General features: G+C 44.1%; 2 protein-coding genes across 2 annotated transcripts in view; both read right to left on the reverse strand.

Moving 5' to 3' along the window:
- Positions 1–1,798: 1,798 nt before the first annotated feature.
- LOC308300011 (scavenger receptor cysteine-rich type 1 protein M160-like) lies at positions 1,799–10,705 on the reverse strand. Its single transcript, XM_080743781.1, has 10 exons — positions 10,507–10,705; positions 9,955–9,987; positions 8,375–8,695; positions 7,759–8,067; positions 7,130–7,453; positions 6,055–6,393; positions 5,557–5,877; positions 4,039–4,344; positions 3,374–3,694; positions 1,799–2,402 (listed from the first exon to the last, which is right to left on the reverse strand). Exons 1-10 carry the CDS (start codon positions 10,562–10,564, stop codon positions 2,056–2,058), a joined length of 2,679 nt encoding a protein of 892 aa, XP_080599907.1. The 5' UTR covers positions 10,565–10,705; the 3' UTR covers positions 1,799–2,055.
- A 1,097-nt stretch (positions 10,706–11,802) lies between these two features.
- Positions 11,803–25,852, reverse strand: part of LOC308300010 (scavenger receptor cysteine-rich type 1 protein M130-like) — a 34,170-nt gene continuing 20,120 nt past the window's right edge. Inside the window, exons 8-14 of the mRNA XM_080743780.1 lie at positions 21,755–22,060; positions 21,075–21,398; positions 17,793–18,131; positions 17,296–17,619; positions 14,061–14,366; positions 13,404–13,724; positions 11,803–12,404 (exon numbers count right to left, since the gene is read on the reverse strand). Of these exons, the coding sequence (XP_080599906.1) occupies positions 12,064–12,404; positions 13,404–13,724; positions 14,061–14,366; positions 17,296–17,619; positions 17,793–18,131; positions 21,075–21,398; positions 21,755–22,060 (2,261 nt within the window). The 3' untranslated portion in view covers positions 11,803–12,063. The remainder of the gene's footprint in view (positions 12,405–13,403; positions 13,725–14,060; positions 14,367–17,295; positions 17,620–17,792; positions 18,132–21,074; positions 21,399–21,754; positions 22,061–25,852) is intronic.

Below are 25,852 nucleotides of genomic sequence, written 5' to 3' on the forward strand. Positions count from 1 at the left end.
TCCCAAACAGGGGTGTCACAAGGGGGGGAAAGTGGGACTGAGTTACTAGGGCCCAAGGTGGAGAGGCCTTCGCTATTTTATGCTTAAAGGACCACTTCACCTCTGGGACAACCAGATCTTATTTTATTGTTGTTTGGGACACGATCAACAAAAGAGCTATTTGTGTTCAATCTGTGTTTTTAGATATTGTAGTATTTCAGCATGCTACAACTGGTCATGTGATGCAACATGCATCACATGACCACCTTTGACCATCATATGACCACCTTTAAAGGACAACTCCGCCCTAAATCACTTCTAGGCTCATTTTCCTACTTATATTGATCCCAAAAGACTGTCCATGGGGTCTATTAGGCACAAATGCCCCTGTTGTCCAGTTTCCCCAGCAGAACCCAGCAGCTCTCATAGCATAGAGTGGAGTTTATAAGCCTATCGCTTTTACACTATTTGTTGTGTTCAAAAGTGATTTTCTTTTTTCATGAATGTGTTACTAGTTGTCATTACAAACACATCCATGCCTTGGTTGTCCCACACAAGCCACCACAATCTCATAAATAATGTTTTGGGGTGAGCATTTGGCACAAGTGCCAATCAAAGTGACTGCACTGGCCTATCACAGGGCATCTTTTCCGGGACTTGGCAAAACCCATAAAAGCACAACATCTATTTAGCAGAGTGTGATGGCTTGTGTGGGACAACAATGACATGGATGTGTTTGTAATGACAACTAGTAACACATTCATGAAAAATGAAAACACTTTTGACCACAACAAATAGTGTAAAAGCAATAGGCTTATAGTCTCCACTCCATGCTATGAGAGCTGCTGGGTGCTGCTGGGGAAACTGGACAACAGGAGCATTTGTGCCTAATAAACCCCATGGACGGTAATTTTGGATCAATATAAGTAGGAAAATGAACCTAGAAGTGATTTTGGGCGGAGTTGTCCTTTAAGCTCGCCGCCCTCTGAGAGCTTGTAGATCTGCTATTTTTGAAAAACCATGAAAATGTGTGCAAATCTTTGAATATGTGTATTTAAACAAACATTGAGATGGGGTCCGCTGCCAAATACGTGTACTTTTAGGGGTCCTTCACATGAAAAGTTTTGAGCACCACTGACAGACTTAAAAAGACACATTTTCAGAATCAAAAATAGCAGATCTACAAGCTTGCATATCTGCTATTGTTCAATAGTTAAAGCACAAAATAAGGCAGTGAATCCTTGTACACATTCCTTGTACACAGGGCTCAGAATCTGCTGAGTCTCCTTCCATAGTTGCGTCAAGACATCAAGTCATATTTCAAAATAAAGTGCTTATGGAAGCAAACAAACTGTAGGTTCCTCTGAGATGTGATACAAAATAATACACAAATACATATCACGAAAGATAATTATTACTACAATAATAACTACAATCATATTCGTGGACCTTTCTATGAAAAATAATCACTTGGCCTCTCTGTCAACAACAGAGGGCAGCAGAGAGCTGATTGTGTACCGTTAACTTGGCCAAACAAGAGAGGCATAGAATTAGAATGGATAGAACAGATAGTTTCACTCAAATATCAGCTATAATACTATTACTACAGACAGACAGAGGTGGTTGTGGTGGAGGTGGGGCATCCAGAGACAGTATAAAGAGCAAATCACCAGGTTCAGGTTTCAACTTTACTGTAATGTGAGTAATTCATCAGTTAGAAGCTATATCATAGCCTATTCTTTTTTGGAAATAACTGTCAATTTCCTGTAATTGAATTGTTTCTGTTTGTGGTAACCAACGACAACAGTATTGATTGATTGAATACTTTATTAGTCAGAAATGTAAACAGCAGTCAGACAATAAGGCCCACAATGAATATTATTTAAATGTGAAAACTAGAGGCTATGAGAGATATGTTTGGTTGGGATTGAGTATCACAACTGAATCATACAAGGACTCGCTCACTAAAAGCTCTGCTCTCAATCAAAATGCTCAATTCAATTTAATTCACCTAAAACTGACTGAATTCCTGTTTCTTGCTTCTTTGACTGACTTTCATGTTGTGACTTGAAACCTTTAATTCACCCGTCTAATGACGGTGAGAGAGAGCACCTCGCTGTGAGAGTACAATCTGTGCTCGCCATTATAAACGATGTGATAAACACACGTGTAGTTTCCTTGGTGGGTGTGGTCTGCCAGAGTAAACGGGAAGTCAACAGAGTACAGGGGATCGTCTGCTGGCTCCATCTCGGTTTCGTGCGTCTCGTGAACCACGTAGAAGAAGCCCTTTGGGTGCTGTGGCTGGGCGGAGCACCTGATGGTGAAGTTGGAACCCTCCAACACCTGCAGCCCCTGCTGCTCGCCCTTGGAAACCCCGTTCACGGAGGGGAAGAGGAGGGTGATGTTTGGCTTCAACAGGAAATCTGTAACAAGACAGAGGCGACTGTGGCTGAAAACGTCAGATGTGTAAATAACAGGAGGAGAACAGGAGGTAAGCCAGGTAAGTTGATTGACAGAGGCACAATTATTAGGGGGCTGGACTTAACGCTGTAATTGTCTTGTCATAATACTCAAACACAGGTACAGTTAGTTATGGCTATATTATCACTACAGATATGCTCTAAAAGTGTGAAAAAACAATAATGATGAACAATGCTGATCATCATCAACATTATCATTGTCATCATCATGCACATATACGCATGAGGACCAAAGGGGAGCACGCACTGGACGCGGGCGGCTGCGCAGCGTTGCATTGCGGTATCGACGCACGTGAAGTGCCGCGCGGTAAGCCCAACTGGATGCGGCGCGCTGCCACACAGCACATCCATTGAACCATTGGAGAACATGTTCACCGCGCAGCAACGCTGGAAAAATAGAACAGCGGCCTATCGGCGCGGCAGGCAAGGTGGCAGACCTGACCGGTGTGGGTTAGTTCATTGAAAATAATGGCGCCGTATGTTTTGACGCGCCGCTACCGCGCCGCCTCCGCGCCGCCTCCGCGCCGCCTCCGCGTTCGATGTGTTTTCCCCTTTAGAAGTAAGCCTTTACGGCCAAGCCGAGTGCCAAACAACCCTGAAACAGTGGTAAATCAGCCAACAACCCAAAACCCTCGAATGGTAAATTGCTTTTCTACCACTTCTACCATATAAATGAAAGAAAACAAAGTTGGAACTTGCAAGGTTATTGGAAATCTTACAACTGCAACACAACAGTGGGCGGGGTCCATGAGCCAACTCAAGGTTGTTGACAGATTTACCACTGTTTTAAGCCAATCAGAATCCAGTATCTGAACATGTGACCACAAAAAGTGGTAGAAAGACAAATATACTGTATTCAGAGACAGACAGATATATTCAATGAAAGCCTAAAAGATTGCTGTCATTGTTTTTACCTGAACAGGTCAGCTCTAGTTTATCTCTAGCACTACCGCTCAAATATGTTGCACACTCCCTCAGAGAAGATTCAGATCCAACACAGGAATTCATAATCAGCCATTTATCTTCACGTGGCAGATGTTCTAACCATCTCAAGTCTTTTCTGTAAACAGCAAAGCCACAGCCCAGCTGTCTACACATTACAGATGCTGCCTCCGGCTTCCTGTTGTCAGTCCAGTGGTCAGAGTGGATCATTCCGTGCCACTCTCCTCTGTATTTGATCTCCACGAAACCAGTACAGCGACTGGTTCCGCCCACCAACCTGATATCATCAGGCTCTGTACAGAAGACCAGGGAATAAACAGTAAAATGGCAAATTACTTTGATAGTATAGTAGAGATGTCCCGATCGGATTGTGTGATCAGGGTGATTTTCAAAAGATTGGAACCAGAAGAGAAATATATGAATTTTCTTATAATGAATACGATTTTTTATTTTTATTGCATTGCCAAAAGATCGGATCCGGAAAAATCGCAATCGGCAGATACTCAAATTGGATTATTAGGATCGGATCGGGAGCAAAAAAATTATAATAATAAAAAAAATAGATAACGTCATTGGAACATCTCTATTTGATAGTGAAATAATAACCCAAATCTATAGTGTAGTTTAACCCTTTTACCTGAGCAGGTGAGTCCAACAGTCTTGTCAGGTGAGCAGGTGTTTCTAGTTGAGTCTGAGGTTCTACAGTCCAGGAGAGCAGACTCACTGCCTTCACACTGGAACTCTTTGGTACACATCGGAGCATTAGCCTCCCGAAAGAGCGCCCCCTGGAGGACTGAAGGGGCCCCACAGCCAAGCTCCCTACAGACCACCTCTGCATCCTGCTGGTCAAAGTCACCTTCACACACTGAGACCCACGGCTGATCAGACTTCACCTCCACTCTGCCTGAACACAAACCAGTGCCATTCACCAACCTCACTGACTCTGGAGAAAGAGAGGGGGGGGGGGGGGGTGTCATACAGAGAATTTCCAATTACAATTTCCAATGGATTCAACCATTTTTGCTAAATTGCCTTTTGCTAAAATACTGACAACATGACATAAATTCAACCTTGTGAGCTTGTAGATCCGCTAGATTTTCGTACACACACATGGATGGATTGATTGATGGATGAAATAAGAGATGACATCACCTTATTCCTGGCCGTCTCTAGGGAGGCTGCCATTGCCTATAACAGAGGGCGCTAGAGTGTTTTTCTCTGTGTGCTCAAAAAACATATTTTCACTTCCTCCCAAGTAAGGAAGTGACAGGGAATTGTCTGTTGCCAGATTTTGCCAAAGAAATAAGCCATTCACAGAAGCAACTATAGGCAATCTGGGGTCCTTGATATGAAAAGATTTGGGAACCACTGGTTTAAAAAATATGAGAAAGTAAGCCCAATAAGCAACTACACTATTTTTTTTAAGACACAAATTGCTTATTATAAGTAGACATGGCAACACAGGTTCATTCATAACCCAGAGTGCCATCTACTTAGCCTAGTTCCAGACCCTGAATCGCTAGCCACACCCCTTACATTTTTTTTCTTCCGGCGATTCAGGTCTAGAATCGCTCTCAATGAGGCCTGCCTCGGTTGAAAATCCAAAAGGGCGAATCAGCGTCGTGAATCAGCGTCTTGTGACCAGCGTGGGTGGGGGTTTCCCAGAACTCATGTGTGTTTCCAAGTACACCAGCGCCGCCGCCGTACTGTACCGCACATCGTGTTGCGGTAAAATGCTATGAAACACCAGTAGCAGGCATGTTATGTTGTGTTTGATTACTAGTTCGTAGTGCTCCTATTCTGACTGTTTCTTTGGTTAGCAAGTAGCACTATCAAGCAACAGGTTAGCCACTAGCCAGCCAGGCACACATAACAACACTATGTCATGTGTTGGTCGGTGAACCAATCGCTGAACAGTGCCTCATTTTGGCAACGCCCATCCCCGCAAAAGCCGTAGGCGGAACTGAGTTCAGACTGAATAATGAAGTGAAACGAAATGTCAATTCAGGCTGAGTGTCAGGCTACCATCTACTGACACTTAATGCAAGGACACAGGAAACCAAATGATGTTTTTCAGCCTTTTTCAGGATATGAACAGGAAGCCGGGGGCGGGGCCAGGAATAAGGTGAATACATTTTAGAATATGGTTTGTTACCTGAACAGGTCACGTGCATGGTGTTACGGGAGTCTCTAGACTTTGTTGTTCCACAGTCCCTCGACACAGAGTCATTTCCAACGCAGGGAGATTCAATGTTCCACACACGTTCCACAACCCCCCATTCAACCCACAGGCGTTCTGCCAGAGCATTACCACAGTCCAGCCGTCTGCACACCACAGACAACGCCATCAGGTTCATGCCTTTAGAAGAGTGATCCACCTTCCTCCACTCTCCCTGGTGTCTCATCTCCAGAATGCCTTTACAGGAGTGACTTGTTCTCTCACTACGTGGTTTCACCAACCTGAAATCGTAAGACTCTGCACAAGAGACAATTCATAGGTTTCAAATGCATGCAGTCTTACACCGGCCATGTTGAGGACCATCACAGGGTTTAAATTTAGAATCTAGAAACATAGGTTTTTCAGATTTTTTTTTTTTTAGGATTTAGAAAACATTTTTAGAATCAGTTCCTCAGGTCTTAAACGTTCATTCACCTGGCTCTGTGACGGTGAGAGAGAGGACCTCGCTGTGAGAGGACAAGTTGTGCTTGCGTTTATAAACGATGTGATAAACACACGTGTAGTTTCCTTGGTGGGTGTGGTCTGCCAGAGTAAACGGGAAGTCAACAGAGTACAGGGGATCGTCAGCTGGCTGCAGCTCGGTTTCGTGCGTTGCGTGAACCAAGGAGAAGTAACCTTTTGGGTACTGTGGCTGGGCGGAGCACCTGATGGTGAAGTTGGAACCCTCCAACACCTGCAGCCCCTGCTGCTCGCCCTTGGAAACCCCGTTCACGGAGGGGAAGAGGAGGGTGATGTTTGGCTTCAACAGGAAATCTGTAACAAGACAGAGGCGACTGTGGCTGACAGGAGGTAAGCCAACACAACACACTGGCTCTGCTGTGCGCAAAGGACGAACGGGGAGGCGGGGGAAGCCACGCAAACCAGTGGCTCGCGGGGAGCAGCTGAAGTTGAAGTGGTTGAAGTTGATTGACAGAGGCACAATTATTAGGGGGCTGGACTTAAGGCTGTAATTGTCTTGTCATAATACTCAAACACAGGTACAGTTAGTTATGGCCATATTATCACTACAGATATGCTCTAAAAGTGTGAAAAAAAACAATAATGATGATGAACAATGCTGATCATCATCACCATTATCATTATCATTGTCATCATCATGCACATATACGCATGAGGACTTAGAAGTAAGCCTTTAAGGCCAAGCCGAGTGCCAAACAACCCTGAAACAGTGGTAAATCAGCCAACAACCCACAACCCTCGAATGGTAAATTGCTTTTCTACCACTTCTACCATATAAATGAAAGAAAACACAGTTGTAACTTGCAAGGTTATTGGAAATGTTACATCTGCAACACAACAGTGGGCGGGGTCCATGAGCCAACTCAAGGTTGTTGACTGATTTACCACTGTTTTAAGCCAATCAGAATCCAGTATCTGAACATGTGACCACAAAAAGTGGTAGAAAGACGAATATACTGTACACAGACAGACAGATATATTCAATGAAAGCCTAAAATATTGCTGTCATTGTTTAAAACCTTTTTTTTACCTGAACAGGTCAGCTCTAGTTTATCTCTAGCACTACCATCCAGAAATGTTGCACACTCCCTCAGAGAAGATTCAGATCCAACACAGGAATTCATAATCAGCCATTTATCTTCACGTGGCAGATGTTCTAATCCCCATCTCAAGTCTTTTCTGTAAACAGCAAAGCCACAGCCCAGCTGTCTACACATTACAGATGCTGCCTCCTGCTTCCTGTTGTCAGTCCAGTGGTAAGAGTGGATCATTCCGTGCCACGCTCCTTCGTGTTTGATCTCCACGAAACCAGTGCAGCGACTGGTTCCTCCCACCAACCTGATATCATCAGGCTCTGTACAGAAGACCAGAGAATAAACGGTAAAATGGCAAATAACTTTGATAGTAGGGATGTCCCGATCGGATCCGGTGATTGGTTGATCAGGTTGATTTTCAAAAGATCGGAAACCGTGAGAAAAATATCTGGATTTTCTTATAATGAATGAGTTTTTTTTCTTATTGCATTGCCAAAAGATCAGATCTGGAAAATCTGGAAAACTCAAAATCAAATGATCGGAATTGTATTGGGAGCAAAATAACGTGATTGGGACATCTATACTGAAATAATAATCTAAACCTTTAGTGTAGTTTGTCGTTTACCTGAGCAGGTGAGTCCAACAGTCTTGTCAGGTAAGCAGCTGTTTCTAGTTGAGTTTGAGGTTCTACAGTCCAGGAGAACAGACTCACTGCCTTCACACTGGAACTCTTTGGTACACATCGGAGCATTCACCTCCCCATAGAGCGCCCCCTGGAGGACTGAAGGGGCCCCACAGCCAAGCTCCCTACAGACCACCTCTGCATCCTGCTGGTCAAAGTCACCTTCACACACTGAGACCCATGACTGATCATCAGACTTCACCTCCACTCTGCCTGAACACAAACCAGTGCCATTCACCAACCTCACTGACTCTGGAGAGAGAGAAAGAGAGAGAGAGAGAGAGAGAGAGAGAGAGAGAGAGAGAGAGAGAGAGAGAGAGAGAGAGAGAGAGAGAGAGAGGTTGGGTCATACAGAGAACTTCCAATAAAAATTCGCTGTGGATTCAATGTGTGTGTGTATGTGATAACATTGTCTAACCTCAGTAAAACTATGGCTAAACCTAACCGTAACCCTAACCCTAACCTCAGTCAAACTGATGCTGGTGAGTAGCTAACCTGCTTACGGTGTTCGGACCAACGTACACATCTATTATATACATTTTAGAATATGATTTGTTACCTGAGCAGGTCACATACAGGGTCTGGGGGCGCTCTCTAGACTCTGTTGTTCCACAGTCTCTCAGCAAAGAGTCATTTCCAACACAAGGAGATTCAATATACCATACGTGTTCCGTGACCCCCCATTCAACCCACTGGCGTTCTGCCAGAGCATTACCACAGTCCAGCTGTCTGCACACCACAGACAACGCCATCAGGTTCATGCCTTTAGACCAGTGATCCACCTTCCTCCACTCTCCCTGGTGTCTCATCTCCAGAAGACCCTTACAGGAGTGGCTTGTTCTCTCACCACTACGTGGTCTCACCAACCTGAAATCGTACTCTGCACAGAAACAATACACACTCAGTATCAGCACCATGGACAGACTAGGCAACGTTTACTCGACAACGGAGAAAACAGCAAAATGTTGTTTCCTTCTCACATTCAATACAGTGTTCAGACAGACATGCAACTATATTATAAAACAATGTAGTGTGCATGCCATGTCACTAGGTGGCGGTGACACACAGATAGACGATTCCACTTCTTCGTTTACGTTCACCATGGTAACGTGGCTGCACAGATGGAGACGCGAGAAAGAGCGAGTTCAAAGAATTACATTCCACTTTGTTGCGTTTTCAATCCCCGAAAATGCCATTGTCTTTTTAACGGAAGGCATATTTGACATTTTATTTTTGTGTTTTCTCTTGGAAACTGTCGTCTGAACAGCGCCTGAGTGGCAAAACATAAAGCCACATGAGTTTGGAATAGGGTTAATGCAGGTTAACCGGTTAGCCGACCGGTAAGAAATAACCGTAATTTCCATAATAATATGATCGCATTTTCCTGGTGTTGTTTCACTATGGGGATGTGATTTTGTTAAACAGACTCTGGGAGGCACAAGAGAGCAGTCTTATGTCATGTCTAATGGAACAGAACGGTGAATGAGAGACAGCTGTTTTGGTGTTACCCAGCGGGGTCTGTGAGGACGGGGCAAGAGCAGCGAGGGGTGAGACGACGAGCGCCAGAGTACACAATAGAGAACACGTAGCCAACAGCTCGGTATTTCGGTCTGGGAGCATTTCAAAAGGAAAGAAATGTAAACAACAGTATTCTTCCTATAGTGACTAGTGATGCATTTTGCATCATATGATGCAGCATGATGCATCATATGATGCAAAAAAATGCATCATCATTCATGCTGAAATACTAAAATATCTAAAAACACAGATTGAACACAACAAATCAAAAAAAGTGTTGATCGTGTCCCAAACAACAATAAAATAAGATCTGGTTGTCCCAGTGGTGATCTGGGCCTTTGAGCTGCTCTAAGAGCAAGTATTAGTCATAGTTTTTGAATACAATTTCATCTTGTTTCAGTCATATTTTTGTAATCTAAAATGTTCTAGTTCTAGTCAAGTTTTAGTTGACTAAATAGTATAAGTCAAGTCGACTCAACCTACAGTTTCTGTACAGTCCAGGAGAACAGAATGTTGTCGATGGAATTAACTTTGCAATAGAATGAAAGGTATTTTGATTAGAAGAAAAACGTTTTAGGTTACAACGTATAATGTTTATTGAATTCATTCATGTTTGTTTACCTGATGTGTGGAGAGTTGGTTCAACCTGCAGAGCTGGAGAGAAACATGAAATTAATTAGATGTAATCGTGTACTGTAGTGGTTCAGAGCAGAAGCACAATTGTATTACAGTAACCTTTACTAAAGACTCTTTGAGAAAGAGAGAGAGAGAGAGAGAGAGAGAGAGAGAGAGAGAGAGAGAGAGAGAGAGAGAGAGAGAGAGATAGATATGAGGGGGTGGGGGTGCATTCAGGACACAGTATATACCTTAATGATTAATCCAGGATCTGAACCAGATCAATAATATGTCATCATCGCTGCTGACTTTCTGCTTAGGCAAAAAACAAACTATGTTCACTGTCTATGTGACACATAAACTAACATTAACTACAATAAGAGACCGTTACAGTTCACTAACATGATCTGAAACAGACTGAATCCATGAGCAGAATGCAGACCCTGTCCCAAACTGACCATCCCTGTACTGTAGCTCTAAACATGTCCTAGTTGTCAGAGCAGCCAGCCTCACATGGTGTCAGGAGGTTTCTTCTCATGGATTATCAGGTCTACTTACAATGCAGCTCCATGGTTAGCAGCAGAGAGGCCACACTCAGCCACACCACCATCTTCATCCTGCTGTCTGTTCTGAAGCTCCACAGATCAGCCTGCAGCCACAGTCTGTCTGCTCCTGGCTCTGCTGAAGCCTTGCACTGTGACACTGTGTCCTGATAGGCTATTCCTCCACAGCCTCCCTCCCAAACAGGGGTGTCACAAGGGGGGGGAAGTGGGACTGAGTTACTAGGGCCCAAGGTGGAGAGGCCTTCGCTATTTTATGCTTAAAGGACCACTTCACCTCTGGGACAACCAGATCTTATTTTATTGTTGTTTGGGACACGATCAACAAAATAGCTATTTGTGTTCAATCTGTGTTTTTAGATATTGTAGTATTTCAGCATGCTACAACTGGTCATGTGATGCAACATGCATCACATGACCACCTTTGACCATCATATGACCACCTTTAAGCTCGCCGCCCTCTGAGAGCTTGTAGATCTGCTATTTTTGAAAAACCATGAAAATGTGTGCAAATCTTTGAATATGTGTATTTAAACAAACATTGAGATGGGGGTCCGCTGCCAAATACGTGTACTTTTAGGGGTCCTTCACATGAAAAGTTTTGAGCACCACTGACAGACTTAAAAAGACACATTTTCAGAATCAAAAATAGCAGATCTACAAGCTTGCATATCTGCTATTGTTCAATAGTTAAAGCACAAAATAAGGCAGTGAATCCTTGTACACATTCCTTGTACACAGGGCTCAGAATCTGCTGAGTCTCCTTCCATAGTTGCATCAAGACATCAAGTCATATTTCAAAATAAAGTGCTTATGGAAGCAAACAAACTGTAGGTTCCTCTGAGATGTGATACAAAATAATACACAAATACATATCATGAAAGATAATTATTACTACAATAATAACTACAATCATATTCCTTGACCTTTCTATGAAAAATAATCACTTGGTCTCTCTGTCAACAACAGAGGGCAGCAGAGAGCTGATTGTGTACCGTTAACTTGGCCAAACAAGAGAGGCATAGAATTAGAATGGATAGAACAGATAGTTTCACTCAAATATCAGCTATAATACTATTACTACAGACAGACAGAGGTGGTTGTGGTGGAGGTGGGGCATCCAGAGACAGTATAAAGGGCAACTCACCAGGTTCAGGTTTCAACTTTACTGTAATGTGAGTAATTCATCAGTTAGAAGCTTTCATCATAGCCTATTCTTTTTGGAAATAACTGTCAATTTCCTGTAATTGAATTGTTTCTGTTTGTGGTAACCAACGACAACAGTATTGATTGATTGAATACTTTATTAGTCAGAAATGTAAACAGCAGTCAGACAATAAGGCCCACAATGAATATTATTTAAATGTGAAAACTAGAGGCTATGAGAGATATGTTTGGTTGGGATTGAGTATCACAACTAAATCATACAAGGACTCGCTCACTAAAAGATCGTCTCTCAATCAAAATGCTCAATTCTATTTAATTCCCCTAAAACTGACTGAATTCATGTTTGTTTCTTTGACTGACTTTCATGTTGTGACTTGAAACCTTTAATTCACCCGGCTGTGACGGTGAGAGAGAGGACCTCGCTGTGAGAGGACAATCTGTGCTCGCCATTATAAACGATGTGATAAACACACGTGTAGTTTCCTTGGTGGGTGTGGTCTGCCAGAGTAAACGGGAAGTCAACAGAGTACACAGGATCGTCTGCTGGCTGCAGCTCGGTTTCGTGCGTCTCGTGAACCACGTAGAAGAAGCCTTTTGGGTACTGTGGCTGGGCGGAGCACCTGATGGTGAAGTTGGAACCCTCCAACACCTGCAGCCCCTGCTGCTCGCCCTTGGAAACCCCGTTCACGGAGGGGAAGAGGAGGGTGATGTTTGGCTTCAACAGGAAATCTGTAACAAAACAGACGACTGTGGCTGAAACGTCAGATGTGTAAATAACAGGAGGAGAACAGGAGGTAAGCCAGGTAAATTGATTGACAGAGGGGCTGGACTTAAGGCTGTAATTGTCTTGTCATAATACTCAGTTATGGCCATATTATCACTACAGATATGCTCTAAAAGTGTGAAAAAACAATAATGATGAACAATGCTGATCATCATCACCATTATCATTATCATTGTCATCATCAAGCACATATACGCATGAGGACCAAAGGGGAGCACACACTGGACGCGGGCGGCTGCGCAGCGTTGCATTGCGGTATCGACGCACGTGAAGTGCCGCGCGGTAAGCCCAACTGGATGCGGCGCGCTGCCACACAGCACATCCATTGAACCATTGGAGAACATGTTCACCGCGCAGCAACGCTGGAAAAATAGAACAGCGGCGTATCGACGCGGCAGGCGAGGTGGCAGACCTGCGGCTGCGCGCGTCTGGCGCCGCCGGTGTGGGTTAGTTCATTGAAAATAATGGGGCCGTATGTTTTGACGCGCCGCTTCCGCGCCGCTTCCGCGCCGCCTCCGCACCGCCTCCACACCGCTTCCGCGCCGCCTCCGCGCCGCCTCCGCGTTCGATGTGTTTTCCCCTTTAGAAGTAAGCCTTTAAGGCCAAGCCGAGTGCCAAACAACCCTGATACAGTGGTAAATCAGCCAACAACCCACAACCCTCAAATGGTAAATTGCTTTTCTACCACTTAAATTAAAGAAAACAAAGTTGGAACTTGCAAGGTTATTGGAAATGTTACAACTGCAACACAACAGTGGGCGGTGTCCATGAGCCAACTCAAGGTTGTTGACAGATTTACCACTGTTTTAAGCCAATCAGAATCCAGTATCTGAACATGTGACCACAAAAAGTGGTAGAAAGACAAATATACTGTACACAGAGACAGACAGATAGATAAAATGAAAGCCTAAAATATTGCTGTCATTGTTTAAAACCTTTTTTACCTGAACAGGTCAGCTCTAGTTTACTCGTAGCACTACCGCTCAAATATGTTGCACACTCCCTCAGAGAAGATTCAGATCCAACACAGGAATTCATAATCAGCCATTTATCTTCACGTGGCAGATGTTCTAACCATCTCAAGTCTTTTCTGTAAACAGCAAAGCCACAGCCCAGCTGTCTACACATTACAGATGCTGCCTCCGGCTTCCTGTTGTCAGTCCAGTGGTCAGAGTGGATCATTCCGTGCCACTCTCCTCTGTATTTGATCTCCACAAAACCAGTACAGCGACTGGTTCCTCCCACCAACCTGATATCATCAGGCTCTGTACAGAAGACCAGGGAATAAACAGTAAAATGGCAAATTACTTTGATAGTAGTAGAGATGTCCCGATCGGATCGGGTGATCAGGGTGATTTTCAAAAGATTGGAACCAGTAGAGAAATATATGAATTTTCTTATAATGAATACGATTATTTTTTTGTTATTGCATTGCCAAAAGATCGGATCCGGAAAAATCGCAATCGGCAGATACTCAAATTGAATTATTAGGATCGGATCGGGAGCAAAAAATAAATAAAAAATTAGAAAACGTCATTGGAACATCTCTATTTGATAGTGAAATAATAACCCAAATCTATAGTGTAGTTTAACCCTTTTACCTGAGCAGGTGAGTCCAACAGTCTTGTCAGGTGAGCAGGTGTTTCTAGTTGAGTCTGAGGTTCTACAGTCCAGGAGAGCAGACTCACTACCTTCACACTGGAACTCTTTGGTACACATCGGAGCATTAGCCTCCCCATAGAGCGCCCCCTGGAGGACTGAAGGGGCCCCACAGCCAAGCTCCCTACAGACCACCTCTGCATCCTGCTGGTCAAAGTCACCTTCACACACTGAGACCCACGACTGATCAGACTTCACCTCCACTCTGCCTGAACACAAACCAGTGCCATTCACCAACCTTACTGACTCTGGAGAAAGAGAGGGGGGGGGGGGGTCATACAGAGAATTTCCAATTACAATTTCCAATGGATTCAACCATTTTTGCTAAATTGCCTTTTGCTAAAATACTGACAACATGACATAAATTCAACCTTGTGAGCTTGTAGATCCGCTAGATTTTTGTACACACACATGGATGGATTGATTGATGGATGAAATAAGAGATGACGTCACCTTATTCCTGGCCCTCTCTAGAGAGGCTGCCATTGCCTATAACAGAGGGCGCTAGAGTGTTTTTCTCTGTGTGCTCAAAAAAACATCTTTTCACTTCCTCCCAAGTAAGGAAGTGACAGGGAATTGTCTGTTGCCAGATTTTGCCAAAGAAATAAGCCATTCACAGAAGCAACTAGGCAATCCGCGTGCCTCCTTTTACCATACCGCTCCACCTAGCCCCCACCCCCGCTAGCCCCCACCCCCGCCTCCCTGCTCTCCCTCCTCTGTCCCACCGTCCCAGTCCACAGCGCACACGTGTGAGTTTTACATTATAGACATGCAATTGATCACAGCACAATAGAAAATAACAAATGTGTACTGTAATAGCAATAAAATGACAACATGGCTATTTTATAGCGTCATTCCCACCGGGTAAAAATAGCGTTTTAAAAACAAATTCTCAACTAAAGAGGGTGATGGCATCATGCAGTGCGCATCGCGGCCGAAATTGATTAGCTTATGACTTTAGTGTTTTATAATAGACTAATAATCAAAATCTAAAAAGTAACTAGTAAATAAAGCGTCATGTTGTCAACAGCAGGACAACAGGACGGCAGTAGACGGCAGTTGTTGTTAATTATCGATATAGTTATCTTTATCGCCGCTTAATTATGTTCTATTTGTAATTGTTTTCACAGAGAAGCGCCTCTCTTTCCCCTTGTTAGTGAGCGCCGTGTTTTGCTTCATTTCATTTTGTTCCGAGTGCAAAATGCGTCGCATCGCGGCCGAAATTGATTATGACAAAAAGTGTTTTGTCATAATAATAATCAAAATCTAAAAAGTAGTCTAACTAAAAATAAATAAATAAATAAAGCATCATGTTGTCAGCAGCAGGACTTTTTCTTCGTTCCATTTCCTTCTGACTGAGGTCTTGGACAGAGAGGGAGAATGGGGAGGCGGGGGTTAGCAGGGGTGGGGGCTAGGTGGAGCGGTATGGAAAAAGGAGGCAAGCAGGCAATCCGGGGTCCTTGATATGAAAAGATTTGGGAACCACTGGTTTAAAAAATATTAGAAAGTAAGCCCAATAAGCAACTACACTATTTTTTTATCTAAGCAGTGACGTCATTACGTGCGCGTCACGCGTCTCTGACGCATTCACGTTGCCTAGAGACGCATTCACGTCAGTGTCCTTGGGTCCCACGGACGCATTGCCTCCGTTGGAGTCCACGTTAAAATAATTTACCACGTCGCGAAAAAAAAAATATTTTAAAAAGTCCACAGACGCCACCATTGTTCATGGGTGAAGGCATGCTACTTTACCCTACGTTAACACAAATGAAATCCGCGTAGAAAGTCTTAAAACAGACGATAAAACTAACGACAGTCTGTGTTTTGAATCCACAACGCCATTTTGTGCGCCACTGAATGGTCACAGAATTCAATGGGTGCCTGAGTTTTAGCGTAGCACCGGGCCGCTCTCTGACCATAGTGGCACAGCGTGTTAGGTGATACATCAAAAAGGGTTCCCCCACAGGACGTGTATGGCAGGGCTCGGCGCAGAAACGTGACGTCACGTCTCTACACTGCAGCTCAATGCTCACTGCTCAGACAGGGACCCGCCTCCTTTCCCCTCCATTCAATAACAACTGGATATACAGTACACGCGCTATTGTTTATAGATGTGGTGGTGGACATTGGACAACGTGTTAGAAGCCACACAGGTCTTCATTGCGTCTTTACAACAATAGCGACGATTAACGTCGTGGTGAACATGGTCAAATAACCTTTATTGGCTCAACTACAACACGGAGGAAGCAAGCTAGCCTAGCATGTATGCTATCTGAGACAGTATGTATGTAGCCAAGGCTGCCTAACTGTTTGATTGATTATAGTGTTTTCGTGGCGGCGCCGTCCCTTTGGTGGTCCGCCGGGGCAGCGGACTACCGCGGCCGCCTGTGCCTTGCCCTCCCGCATCCATAGAGGGGCGGCACGTCCCTCTAGGATCAACCGTTCAAAACAAAAGTAGCCGATCTACAAGCAACCCAATCCACTGTTTTTGACCCAGTCCACTGGTTCTCTTTACAGCAGAGCAAACACAAGCACGCCAGAGAGCATTTCCCCCATTCCATAGAAGCAGTAACAGTACAAACAGGAGACATCATCTCACTGAGAAGATCCATATATTATCGATGTATATAAAATAACAGGTGGCTGTTCATTATGAAGACTTGGTAAAAGCTTCTATCTGCGCCCCCAAGTGGTCAACATCCGATATTACCGGTTCGGTATAAAAAAAAATCAAACACATGACTATTTGGAAGTATTAAAATTGTAAGATTTGGAATTGTGGTTCATTTCTTTCAGACACATTTCTACGTAACATGAACATAACCATATAATAACCAATTCAAGTTAAATGCTGCACTTTGTCAAAAATGACATGCCGCGTAGAATTTTTGTGGGACCCATAAAATATCCCTGGGACTCATCCGAAAGACCCTTCGTGGGTCCCGGGGACTCATTACATTAAAAACCTATTAACATCACTGTCTAAGACAAAAATTGCTTATTATAAGTAGACATGGCAACACAGGTTCATTCAGAACCCAGAGCGCCATCTACTGACACTTAATGCAAGGACACAGGAAACCAAATGATGTTTTTCAGCCTCTTTCAGGATATGAACAGGAAGCCAGGGGCGGGGCCAGGAATAAGGTGAATACATTTTAGAATATGGTTTGTTACCTGAGCAGGTCACGTGCATGGTGTTACGGGAATCTCTGGACTTTGTTGTTCCACAGTCCCTCAGCACAGAGTCATTTCCAACGCAGGGAGATTCAATGTTCCATGCGCGTTCCACGACCCCCCATTCAACCCACAGGCGTTCTGCCAGAGCATTACCACAGTCCAGCTGTCTGCACACCACAGACAACGCCATCAGGTTCATGCCTTTAGACCTGTGATCCACCTTCCTCCACTCTCCCTGGTGTCTCATCTCCAGAATGCCTTCACAGGAGTGACTTGTTCTCTCACTACTACGTGGTCTCACCAACCTGAAATCGTAAGACTCTGCACAAGAGACAATTTATAGGTTTCAAATGCAGTCCTACACCGGCCATGTTGAGGACCATCACAGGGTTTCAATTTAGAATCTAGAAACATAGGTTTTTCAGATTTCTTTTTTTTTAGGATTTAGAAAACATTTTTACAATCAGTTCCTCAGGTCTTAAAGGTTCATTCACCTGGCTCTGTGACGGTGAGAGAGAGGACCTCGCTGTGAGAGGACAATCTGTGCTCGCCATTATAAACGATGTGATAAACACACGTGTAGTTTCCTTGGTGGGTGTGGTCTGCCAGAGTAAACGGGAAGTCAACAGAGTACAGGGGATCATCTGCTGGCTGCAGCTCGGTTTCGTGTGTCGTGTGAACCACGTAGAAGTAGCCTTTTGGGTACTGAGGCTGGGCGGAGCACCTGATGGTGAAGTTGTAACCCTTCAACACCTGCAGCCCCTGCTGCTTGCCCTTGGAAACCCCGTTCACGGAGGGGAAGAGGAGGGTGATGTTTGGCTTCAACAGGAAATCTGAAACAAGACAGAGGCGACTGTGGCTGCAGGAGGTAAGGGTTGGGCTAGGTTCATTTTTTACCAGTTGCGAACGGCTGCTGCCTGTAAGTGGTTTTTCAGGGCAATTTTAAAGGATGCTAGTGATCCACACTCCTTTATGGCCTTCGGTAAGGCTTTCCACATTTTGGTGGTATAGCAGAAAAAAGAGTTTGACCCTTTGTTGGTTTTGACTCTGGGTTGAAAGTGATCTGTGGCGCTGCCTCTGGTGTTGTAATTATGGACATCCTTAATGTTTATAAAGTATTGTGATAGGTACTTGGGTATCATAGTGGTGTAGTGTAGTGTTGTACACCAGGCCCATTGCAAGTTGCTGTACTCTGTCATCTACTTTGAGCCACCCCACTCTTAACTGGTGAGTAGCGGTGAGGTGAGTCTGATAGGGAAGGCTAAGCAGGACCCTAATTAGTTTATTTTGGGCTGTTTGGAGTTTAGTTTTCAGGGCTTGTGGCGCGTCACGATACCATACGTGGACTCCGTAGTCAAAGAGGGGCTGGATTATTGCACCAGCTATGGTCTTTAGTGTGTTGAAATTGACCATCGGGGCGATCCTCTGTAGGAAACGAGTTCGTTGGTTGATTTTATTTATTACTTTAGAAGTCATCTTTTCACTGGAAAGATTAGCTTCAAGGATGCATCCTATACCATACGTGGACTCCGTAGTCAAAGAGGGGCTGGATTATTGCACCAGCTATGGTCTTTAGTGTGTTGAAATTGACCATCGGGGCGATCCTCTGTAGGAAACGAGTTCGTTGGTTGATTTTATTTATTACTTTAGAAGTCATCTTTTCACTGGAAAGATTAGCTTCAAGGATGCATCCTAAGTAAGAGATTTCGATTTTTCGTGTTATGACCTTGTCACCCACTTTGATTGTGAAGTTATCGACTTTTTTGAGGTTATGATTGATCCAAAGAGGATGGACTCCGTTTTTCCCAGGTGAATTGATAATTTGTTGTCGTTATTTGCAGATCTTACTTAGTTCAGAGTTAAGTGTCTTTTCAACCTGCAAGTGGTCCTTGCCCGAGACTAGGAGAGCCGAGTCATCCGCGAACAGGAACAGGTTGCAGTCGCAAGCAGATGCCATGTCGTTCACGTATATTAGGAACAACAGAGGTCCCAGTATGCTACCTTGAGGAACACCACAGCTTACTGGGAGGGGGGGGGGGGACAGGGTACCGTTAATCTCCACCACCTGTTCCCTCCCCACCAGGTAAGACTACATCCAACTTACTGCTGCGCTGTCAAGACCGATGGCTTTTAGTTTCTCAATCAGAATAGAATGATTTACGGTGTCAAATGCCTTCTGGAGGTCCATCATGACCATGCCGCTATATTTGCCGTCATCCGCTTCGCGTTTGATTTGGTCGGTCAAATAGAGAAGGCATGTGTCGGTGGAATGAGATTTTCTGAATCCAGATTGGAACTCGTAAATCAGATTATTCTCATCGAGATATCGTGCAATCTGTTCGTAGACTATTTTCTCCATGACTTTGGATATGGAGCTAAGAATGGAAACGGGACGGTAGTTTCCAGGGTCTAGTTTGCTACCTTTTTTATGCAGGGGGGTTACTTTTGCTAGTTTGAAGTCCTGTGGGACATGACCCTGTTCGATGGAAAGGTTAATTATGTGGGTAATGATTGGAGCAATGGTAGCGGCTGAATCTCTGAGAAACCTAGCTGGAATTTTATCAAGGCCAGTGGCCTTGTGTTGAGGTAGGGCGCTCAGTTTTTTAAACACTTCATCAGTTCATCAGGTGGCAAGTTTAAAACTGTCTTTTCTGACGCCCAGTTTATTGTAGAATTTCTTAACAAATTTTACACCATACCGCCCAGATGGGGCGACCAGTCTTTCAACCAGTGAATGGGCCATGGTGGTAAAGGTTTTGTTAAGATGGGTAGCCACTTCAGATTTGTCAGAAATGAGAGTGGCGTCCGTTTTGATGTTTATGCTGTGGCATATGGTTTTAGGTTTTAAGCCTAATTGGTTGTTAAGCAACTTCCATAGGTCTCGTGGTTTGTTTTTGTATTCGTCAATTTTGACGTCGATGTAGTCTTTTTTGGCGGATCTAATTAGGGCGATTGTCTGGTTTCTGAGTTTCTTGCACTGAGCAGTAAGATGTTTGATTTGGATATTGAGGTCAGGGCTGAATTTTTTTCTAAGCTTTTTGCAGCACTTACGTTTTTCATCATACTTTTTGTCTCTGAGTTTAGCTGATTCGGTAATATCTGAGTTATACCATGGCTCTTGGCGGGCTTTAACCCTGGTGGTTTGCAAGGGGGCCACGTTGTCTAGAGCATCGGTCAATTTGGTTTTAAAACCACACCATGCTCCTTCGACATTTGTACACTGCAGTTCAGGGGTAAATTGTCTTGTCATAATACTCAAACACAGGTACAGTTAGTTATGGCCATATTATCACTACAGATATGCTCTAAAAGTGTGAAAAAGAAAACAATAATGATGAACAATGCTGATCATCATCACCATTATCATTATCATTGTCATCATCATGCACATATACGCATGAGGACTTAGAAGTAAGCCTTTAAGGCCAAGCCGAGTGCCAAACAACCCTGAAACAGTGGTAAATCAGCCAACAACCCACAACCCTCGAATGGTAAATTGCTTTTCTACCACTTCTACCATATAAATGAAAGAAAACACAGTTGTAACTTGCAAGGTTATTGGAAATGTTACATCTGCAACACAACAGTGGGCGGGGTCCATGAGCCAACTCAAGGTTGTTGACTGATTTACCACTGTTCTAAGCCAATCAGAATCCAGTATCTGAACATGTGACCACAAAAAGTGGTAGAAAGACAAATATACTGTACACAGAGACAGACAGATAGATAAAATGAAAGCCTAAAAGATTGCTGTCATTGTTTAAAACCTTTTTTACCTGAACAGGTCAGCTCTAGTTTACTCGTAGAACTACCGCTCAAATATGTTGCACACTCCCTCAGAGAAGATTCAGATCCAACACAGGAATTCATAATCAGCCATTTATCTTCACGTGGCAGATGTTCTAATCCCCATCTCAAGTCTTTTCTGTAAACAGCAAAGCCACAGCCCAGCTGTCTACACATTACAGATGCTGCCTCCGGCTTCCTGTTGTCAGTCCAGTGGTAAGAGTGGATCATTCCGTGCCACGCTCCTTCATATTTAATTTCCACGAAACCAGTGCAGCGACTGGTTCCTCCCACCAACCTGATATCATCAGGCTCTGTACAGAAGACCAGGGAATAAACAGTAAAATGGCAAATTACTTTGATAGTAGTAGAGATGTCCCGATCGGATCGGATGATCAGAGAGATCGGGTGATCAGGGTGATTTTCAAAAGATTGGAACCAGAAGAGAAATATATGGATTTTATTTTAATGAATACGATATTTTTTTATTATTGCATTGCCAAAAGATTGGATCCGGAAAAATCGCAATCGGCAGATACTCAAATTGAATTATTAGGATCAGATCGGGAGCACAAAAAAAAAGAAAAAAAAAATAGAAAACGTCATTGGAACATCTCTATTTGATAGTGAAATAAAAACCCAAATCTATAGTGTAGTTTAACCCTTTTACCTGAGCAGGTGAGTCCAACAGTCTTGTCAGGTGAGCAGGTGTTTCTAGTTGAGTTTGAGGTTCTACAGTCCAGGAGAGCAGACTCACTGCCTTCACACTGGAACTCTTTGGTACACATCGGAGCATTCACCTCCCCATAGAGCGCCCCCTGGAGGACTGAAGGGGCCCCACAGCCAAGCTCCCTACAGACCACCTCTGCATCCTGCTGGTCAAAGTCACCTTCACACACTGAGACCCATGACTGATCAGACTTCACCTCCACTCTGCCTGAACACAAACCAGTGCCATTCACCAACCTGACTGACTCTGGAGAAAGAGAGAGAGGGGGGGGGGGGGGGGCATACAGAGAATTTCCAATTACAATTTCCCATGGATTCAACCATTTTTGCTAAATTGCCTTTTGCTAAAATACTAGATGTACAAGCTGACAACATGACATAAATTCAACCTTGTGAGCTTGTAGATCTGCTAGTTTTTTTGTACACGCACATGGATGGATGGATTGATGGATGAAATAAGAGATGACATCACTTATTCCTGGCCCTCTCTAGAGAGGCTGCCTTTGCCTATAACAGAGGGCGCTAGAGTGTTCTTCTCTGTGTGCTGCTTCAAAAAACATCTTTTCACTTCCTTCCAAGTAAGGAAGTGACAGGGAATTGTCAGTTGCCAGATTTTGCCAAAGAAATAAGCCATTCACAGAAGCAACTAGGCAATATGGGGTCCTTGATATGAAAAGATTTGGGAACCACTGGTTTAAAAAATATTAGAAAGTAAGCCCAATAAGCAACTACACTATTTTTTTAAAAGACACAAATTGCTTATTATAAGTAGACATGGCAACACAGGTTCATTCAGAACCCAGAGCGCCATCTACTGACACTTTAATGCAAGGACACAGGAAACCAAATTATGTTTTTCAGCCTCTTCCAGGATATGAACAGGAAGCCGGGGTCGGGGCCAGGAATAAGGTGAATACATTTTAGAATATTGTTTGTTACCTGAGCAGGTCACGTGCATGGTGTTACGGGAGTCTCTAGACTTTGTTGTTCCACAGTCCCTCAGCAAAGAGTCATTTCCAACGCAGGGAGATTCAATGTTCCACGCGCGTTCCACGACGCCCCATTCAACCCACAGGCGTTCTGCCAGAGCATTACCACAGTCCAGCTGTCTGCACACCACAGACAACGCCATCAGGTTCATGCCTTTAGACCAGTGATCCACCTTCCTCCACTCTCCCTGGTGTCTCATCTCCAGAATGCCTTTACAGGAGTGGCTTGTTCTCTCACTACTACGTGGTCTCACCAGCCTGAAATCGTACTCTGTACAAGAGACAATTCATAGGTTTCAAATGCAGTCCTACACCGGCCATGTTGAGGACCAACACAGGTGTTTCAATTTAGAATCCAGAAACATGGGTTTTTTCCAGAAAATGATTCAGTTAATTCACCTGGCTCTGTGACTGTGAGAGAGAGGACCTCGCTGTAAGAGTACAATCTGTGCTTGCGTTTGTAAATGATGTGATAAACACACGTGTAGTTTCCTTGGTGGGTGTGGTCTGCCAGAGTAAACGGGAAGTCAACAGAGTACACAGGATCGTCAGCTGGCTGCAGCTTGGGTTTGTGCGTCGCGTGCACCATGTAGAAGTAGCCTTTTGGGTACTGAGGCTGGGCGGAGCACCTGATGGTGAAGTTGGAACCCTCCAACACCTGCAGCCCCTGCTGCTCGCCCTTGGAAACCCCGTTTACGGAGGGGAAGAGGAGGGTGATGTTTGGCTTCAACAGGAAACCTGTAACAAGACAGAGGCGAATGTGGCTGGAACGTCAGATGTGTAAATATAGTATACAATGTTAGAGCAATAAACCAAGAATTATAGGCCAGAACATGATGCCTGCTATGGCGCCACCATGAGGCTGATTCTTTGGCCTACTGGGAGCGTGAGCGCAAAGTTTCATGTCATTTGGATGCTGCATTCATGATTTGTGGCATTGTTGAGAACGGGCCCCTCCTGCAAACTCAGAAAAAAGCTCAGAAAAGCGATACGGTTTTAATGTGGTCCGATATGTCGTGGCACCCCTACTGTAGGTCCTATGTGTGTCATGTGTGTATAATCAATATTTTACAACACTGATTCAGCCAATCAGAAACAAGGACTGGAGATTTGGGGGACCAATCTGGGCCCAGCATTGGTCTGGTCTAACCAATCATGTCCAGAGCCATTTTTCTAACCCACCCCTTGGAAATGAAAATTCGGCTCGCGAGTCCAGACTAATATCCGATACGCAGTGAGGAATTAGAATGAGCAACGCCAGGCTACCACAAGTAGGCAGGCCTATTTTATGTCATTGGAATAAACATCTGAAATGGATACAAATATTTGACTCCCTCATTCAACCAAAACTCTTATTGAATGAAAACTAGGCTCAGTTCCATCTAGAATTCTGTTCTTATTGTTTGCTATTTGTTATCGTTTGTCTGTTTGCTATATTGTTCATGATTTGTCAACATAGGTCCTGTCATGACAATAATCATTATCACTAATATCACCCCATGGATTCAAACATTTTTTCTAAATTGCTTTTCGCTAAAATACTAGATGTACAAGCTGATCATCATCACTAATATCACCATCAACATCATGCACATGTGCATGTGGACAGACAGACAGACAGACAGACAGACAGACAGACAGACAGACAGACAGACAGTTTAAATATTTTTCTGTATTACCTGAACAGGTCAGCTGTAGTCTGTCCGAAGCAGAACCACCCAGAAATGTTGCACACTCCCTCAGTGAAGATTCAGATCCAACACAGGAATTCATAATCAGCCATTTTGGCAGCACATCGCCGCTCTTTTCTGTCAATTCTTTTCTGTCAACAGTGAAGCCACAGCCCAGCTGTCTACACATTACAGTTGCTGCCTCCGGCTTTCTCTTGTCAGTCCAGTGGTAAGAGTGGATCATTCCTTGCCACTCTCCTCTGTATTTGATCTCCACAAAACCAGTACAGCGACTGGTTCCTCCCACCAACCTGATATCATCAGGCTCTGTTACAGAAGACCAGAGAATATACTGTAAAATGGCAAATTACTTTGATAGTAGAGATGTCCCGGATCCGGTGATCGGAGAGATTGGTTGATCAGGTTGATTTTCAAAAGATAGGAACCGGGAGAAAAAATATCTGGAAAAATCTGTACTGGTCAGCTGTTGTTGGGGAGCGAGGGGCAGATTACACTGTGACATGAGTTTCAGACTATTTCAGACCGTTTTCAAAGAGACCACGTGACCTACTGTATCATACTATTATAATTTCGGGGCGTGTCAGTGGGCCTTTAAGTAAAACATTTGAGTACTTTTTCCACCATTGATTTTAAGGTTAGGGTTAGGCATTTTGGCTGGCATTTCGCCTACTAAAATCTCATTCCTGGCACCGCCACTGACTCATAATCAAATGATCGGAATCGGATCGGAAGCAAACAAACATGATTGAGACATCCCTATTTGATAGTGAAATAATAATCCAAACATATAGGGTAGTTTGTATTTTACCTGAGCAGGTGAGTCCAACAGTCTTGTCAGGTGAGCAGGTGTTTCTAGTTGAGTTTGAGGTTCTACAGTCCAGGAGAGCAGACTCGTTGCCTTCACACTGAAACTCTTTCGTCCACATCGGAGCATTCACCTCCCGATAGAGCGCCCCCTGGAGGACTGAAGGGGCCCCACAGCCAAGCTCCCTACAGACCACCTCTGCATCCTGCTGGTCAAAGTCACCTTCACACACTGAGACCCACGACTGATCAGACTTCACCTCCACTCTGCCTGAACACAAACCAGTGCCATTCACCACCCTGACAGACTCTGGAGAGAGAGAGAGAGAGAGAGAGAGATAGAGAGAGAGAGAGAGAGAGAGAGAGAGAGAGTATACTAGATGTACAAGGACAACATGACATAAATACAACCATGTGAGCTTGTATATATAGGTAAAAAAAAAGTCATGTCACATCACTCCCATTCTAGCCTCTCTGCACTGGCACCCAGAACACTACGGAATACATTTAAAAGTCCTCACTTTTACTTGGCCAAGCCCCTATCTACATCACGGA

Source organism: Nannobrachium achirus (assembly GCF_963921795.1).
Source record: "Nannobrachium achirus genome assembly, chromosome: 15".
NCBI lineage: Eukaryota > Metazoa > Chordata > Actinopteri > Myctophiformes > Myctophidae > Nannobrachium > Nannobrachium achirus.

What these genes read in the sequence shown, in the direction of transcription:
- LOC308300011 (XM_080743781.1), bottom strand. Translation starts at nt 10,564, where the DNA reads ATGAAGATGGTGGTGTGGCTGAGTGTGGCCTCTCTGCTGCTAACCATG. An exon ending in GCTAACCATGGAGCTGCATT is followed by an intron (nt 9,988 to 10,506) that starts GTAAGTAGACCT and finishes GTTTCTCTCCAG; the next exon opens with CTCTGCAGGTTGAACCAACT. An exon ending in CATGCACGTGACCTGTTCAG is followed by an intron (nt 4,345 to 5,556) that starts GTAACAAACCAT and finishes CTCTTTCTCCAG; the next exon opens with AGTCAGTGAGGTTGGTGAAT.